At 42.5% G+C, this 4605-nt stretch overlaps 1 protein-coding gene across 1 annotated transcript in view; it reads right to left on the bottom strand.

The window, feature by feature from the left end:
- Window positions 1-3340, bottom strand: part of snx25 (sorting nexin 25) — a 17358-nt gene extending 14018 nt beyond the window's left edge. The window contains exons 1-3 of the mRNA XM_046029890.1: window positions 3173-3340; window positions 2168-2907; window positions 1281-1365 (exon numbers count right to left, since the gene is read on the bottom strand). Of these exons, the coding sequence (XP_045885846.1) occupies window positions 1281-1365; window positions 2168-2518 (436 nt within the window). The 5' untranslated portion in view covers window positions 2519-2907; window positions 3173-3340. The remainder of the gene's footprint in view (window positions 1-1280; window positions 1366-2167; window positions 2908-3172) is intronic.
- Window positions 3341-4605: the final 1265 nt, after the last annotated feature.

Here is a 4605-nt window from a genome sequence, read left to right as displayed (position 1 = left end):
TGCGAACCTAATAACGTCATCGTAAACTCAAACCACACTATTTCAAAACACACACAGATGAGCATGTGCAAACACACGCCCTTGGTGTAAATCCTGGAACCATCTGTTACTTGGCAGCCAGGCATCCAGTTCTACTGACTGTGCCTCTCTGTGTGTGTGTGTGTGTGTGTGTGTGTGTGTGTGTGTGTGTGTGTGTGTGTGTGTGTGTGTGTGTGTGTGTGTGTGTGTGTGTGTGTGTGTGTGTGTGTGACATTATGACCAGGACGTTCGACTGTTGGGAGTGGGAGGGGTCACTGACAGGCCATTGTGACAATGTGACAGAAAAGTCAGTCAGCAGTTTTTTCAAAAACAGAAGTATTTCCATGATGAATCTCCCAATGATCCAAATCAGCCAACCAACACACACCAAGTGGAGACTGATTTCTGAGGGAGTAAACTGCATTGTGTGAAGTGAAGAAAACATTTTTCTCTAAATTGCGTGCTCTATAGTGAGGACTTGTAATTTTGGACACCTATTTGTAATCATTTTGCATCAACACTGTCACACTGTAGTAGTGATGCCCAACTGTAATTCACACATTTGTTGACTTAAAGGCAAGCATTGGGGTGTGCCATATCATATTGTCCGTGATAATAGTGTGGTGATAATGTGATAAAGATTGCAAATATTTTGATAGGTTGAATTATTTATGTCATGACTATATGCAGTACAGCTGCAACAGGCAAAATTCATGCTGCTGCCGCAAGCATATTTGATGCAGGGCACCAAAAATACCTTGCAATAACATGATATTATTCTGAGGCAAAATCCACTGAGGGAATTTTTAAGAGCATTACAAAATATATACATTTTATATTTAGAAATCAGACACTCAAATAAAATGGCAGAAGGGAACTACAGTGCACTGTATGTAAGAAGCGCATTCAGACACAACTTTGTCGATACATTCAAAGACAAATCACTGTTTACAATAATGCAAATAAAGGTGAAAATGCATGTTTTTATCCTATACATTTGATAGTGTAAGCTGTAAACATCTGTCATGTGGTCCAATTTCAGAACCCCAAATTATTGATGCACTATGATCTTTACGCTTGCTGTGTAAAGAAAAAGAAACGCTTCAAAACAGCAAACAAAACACTTGAAAAAACTGCTGGCTGATGCGGCCTAGAGAGCCTCAGTGGAAGTGATGTGCGTGTTTTGCAGTTTCCAAAAGCATGAACGTGGACATAAGATGCTCATAAAACAACTTTGGAAAATATCTTAGGTGACCCATTACCTTCCTTCAGAGCTTTGTCCACGTTGTGCGACACCACCACCCTCTTGCTCTGGTTTGACTCCTGAAGTGGCACCAAAAAACGGGCCTGAAAAACAACAAGTGTATCAGATCACACCCCTTCATTTCCCATCACAGATGGCGGGGACGACAGCATGAAATCAGGAAATATTGGGCAACAACAGGAAACAAAGGAAGAGGAGATTGAGAGCTGTGCCTCCAACAAGCCTAAAATTGTCACAAACAAGGCAGCGCACATTTTTCACAGCTCATACGACATGTCGACCAGACAAATGCTTGTGACAATAGTCCTCCACTGTCGGCATCAATAAGTCATCAGTGCACCGCAGCAAACAAACACTACTGAAAGGCAGGCAGCCGCTGGGCTGTGGCAGCCTGTTAAAGCAAACCAACAGCCAATCGCTTTCCTTGCAGAATAAATCACCCTATATGCGTGTGTGTCTAAATCCAGCAGCATGACTGTGCCTCATTTATTATTGAACAACACAGTGAAGATCAGGAGGGTGGGCGGGGAGAGAAGATGGGAGAGTGATGGGGAGGGGAATAATTGAGGGGGTGTGGGGGATGCAGGGGACAGTTAGGGATGCAAAAATGAGAAACATCAAACGTAGATGTGCTCAACCTTTTTTGAGATTTGGCGGTTAGGTGTGTACCCCCAGTCTACTGGAATAAATGTTAGATCTGACAGAGGTGTCATTAGATACCAGTAGAATTTGGCAGTGTTTCTGTCTATCAGTGCATTCCAGCTGTTGGTTATAATTCAGTAGAGTGTTGTTCTTATGTAATTTCATACAGGACTGGCAGAGTGTGTGCATGCTGCCAAAGGTGCACAATATGAGAGGGATGAGTTTAAACTACAAGTCTCTTACCATGAGCTTGTTGAAGAACTCCAGCCGGACAGTCGACTGCCTCCTGTGTCTGTGAAAGCTGTTGACTTTGAGAGGACTCTTCCTGACTAGCAGGACAAAGCTGCCGGCCAGGAAACAAAGCAGGGCGAAGGACACATAGATGAACAACTTCAAGAAGAAAGAGGTGAGAGTCAGGCCTCCACAAGCCAGGTTGAACACTACTGCTGCCACCACGCCCAGGCAGAAAGCCGGGACGAACCGGAAAGAGGAGCCGACAGAAGAGGCGTGGGTGGCAGACATGGGCCCCTCTTCTCCTCCGATGCTGCTACTCCCTCGAGCCAGGGGTGTAGTGGTAGTTGAGGGGGTGGGCATACTGCGACCCCACCATCCATACACGCGTAACTGCTAGTTAGACTGAAAAGTTGTTCCGCAAGTCTATATACCAAGTCAGAGAGGTAGGTGTACTGTGTATACTCGTGTATACCCTCAACTACAGCACAGTCTCCAAGACGAGGCATTCCCGCTCTGACATCTCCTCTCCGACCCGCACCGCTATGTTTCCCACGCTCCTAGCATCGGCCCGCCCGGCGGCCACAGGCACGGAGCCCCGCCAGCTTATTCATCCAGAACACGACCCTCCGGACAACGGAACACGCCGCCGAGCTTGTCCTGGAATTAGTGATAGGAGCTGACAGCCGCCCAGAAAGCAGACGGAGGGAGACCCGCGGTGATGGGAGGGATGGAGGAACATCCGCCGTCACCTTGGAGACAAATAGGTGAAAGGGTAGCTTAGCTAACCTACAGGGCTAACAGGAAGCTAAACTAGGAGGCCAAAAGAAGTTATTGTACCCTTCTTTAAAACATGAAAATGCATTAATTGCACAGTAAGAGTCAGCAAATAATCTCGAATTACTGTATGGTTTGGCTGCTATGACAACTGCATTATCGACTAGCTAGCTAACTAGCTTACTTGCTAAGAAACGTTAACCCATTCAACGTCAGCTACTGTTAGCTTCCTTAACTTACCTTTTAAAATAAAAAAGGTAACAACGCTACATTCTCGCTTTGCTCTCTGTAAAAGAACGCATCGGGTGCTTTGCAATGGCGAACTAAAAGTCTTGGAAACACCACGCCGAAATATGTCAGGTCCAAAATCCCCGACAGATGAAAACAAGCGACTGTTATTTACCTCGAGCTCCAGCTGACTGACAATCTCTCTGAAAGTGAGAGGGTGGCAGCCAATCAGCGCTTGTGTTCGCCGGGGAGGGTGCGCCTGTTCTAGCAAGCGCGGCAGCCCGAGTGGACGGAGTGCTTTGTTTGGACGCTGGTGTGGATGCACTGGGAAAAATATGAATCAACTGGGCAGCCACAGATTGTAATCAAACACACAAGGTGATAAAGGATTTTTTTGTTTGACGATTGATTTTTCTTTGAGAGACTGGTTTAAATGGCTGCCTGGAAATATAAAATATCTGCTTTCCGTTTGTGGTGTCATAAATGTTTAATAGCTAAACAATGTGAAATGATGTCACTCTGGACATCTACTGGATATTGTTTCTTGTTCACTTTATCTCTATTTTTGTAAAAATAAATAATAATAATAATTTTTTTAAAAAGTATTAATAAAAATTATTAAAGTAGAAAACCTGTGACTGACAGAAAAATGATTGGCCATTACTAATCCACAAAGACTTAATGTTCATAAAGGAAACTATATGAATTAAACTGTTTTTTCTTCATCTCCTAATCTATGAATTTATAATCAAATGTATTAATAGCAGCATATTACTTTTCAGTAGATTAAACATTACGACAGATAAATCCAATTTTTAATGTTCATTTTGGATTACTGACATGCATGGATTTGCAAAAACAAATGTATATGCATTACTTAGTGTGGCTCTGCTCTACATTTAGCCAATGTAGTAGGCCCTACTCTTCAAATATTAAATTATTCGAGCATTACATCCCGTCTCTGAATGAGCTTTCTGGGACACTGACACATTATGAGTAGCACATTAAGTGTGCAAAAGCCTTTAAAATATAGATATCCTTGACTGTGTAATTGTTACAATTGGTGAGGTATAAAAGGTGATCATGCAAGAATATGAAATAATTCAGTGGACAAGAGGAAGTGTTTCCTTGTTTTAATTTATGAATCATGGTTATAATCCAAATGGCAGGGAGATAAAGCTGGATGTATGTTCCCAAGAAGAGTTGTTAATAATAACCTGTACGTGTGATATGAAGTACAGAGTTTACTAAAACCCTAAAAGGAATTCTTTATAGTTATATGGTTTTCCCCTCAAGTAACATATATTGTTGTGTACAGTCCTGTGTTTTCAGTCATGTAAAAGCCTACCACGTTCCTGGTCCGTATTCGGAAAATGTAACAGATTTTTTATTCAAGTTTAGTCCTTAAAACAGATAAAGTAATTTTAACATTCATGTGGATTTTG

This window comes from Micropterus dolomieu, linkage group LG19 (genome assembly GCF_021292245.1).
Source record: "Micropterus dolomieu isolate WLL.071019.BEF.003 ecotype Adirondacks linkage group LG19, ASM2129224v1, whole genome shotgun sequence".
NCBI classification, from domain to species: Eukaryota; Metazoa; Chordata; class Actinopteri; order Centrarchiformes; family Centrarchidae; genus Micropterus; species Micropterus dolomieu.
The sequence above is the reverse complement of the archived record's forward strand: the minus strand, read 5'-3'. Positions and strand labels throughout refer to the sequence as shown.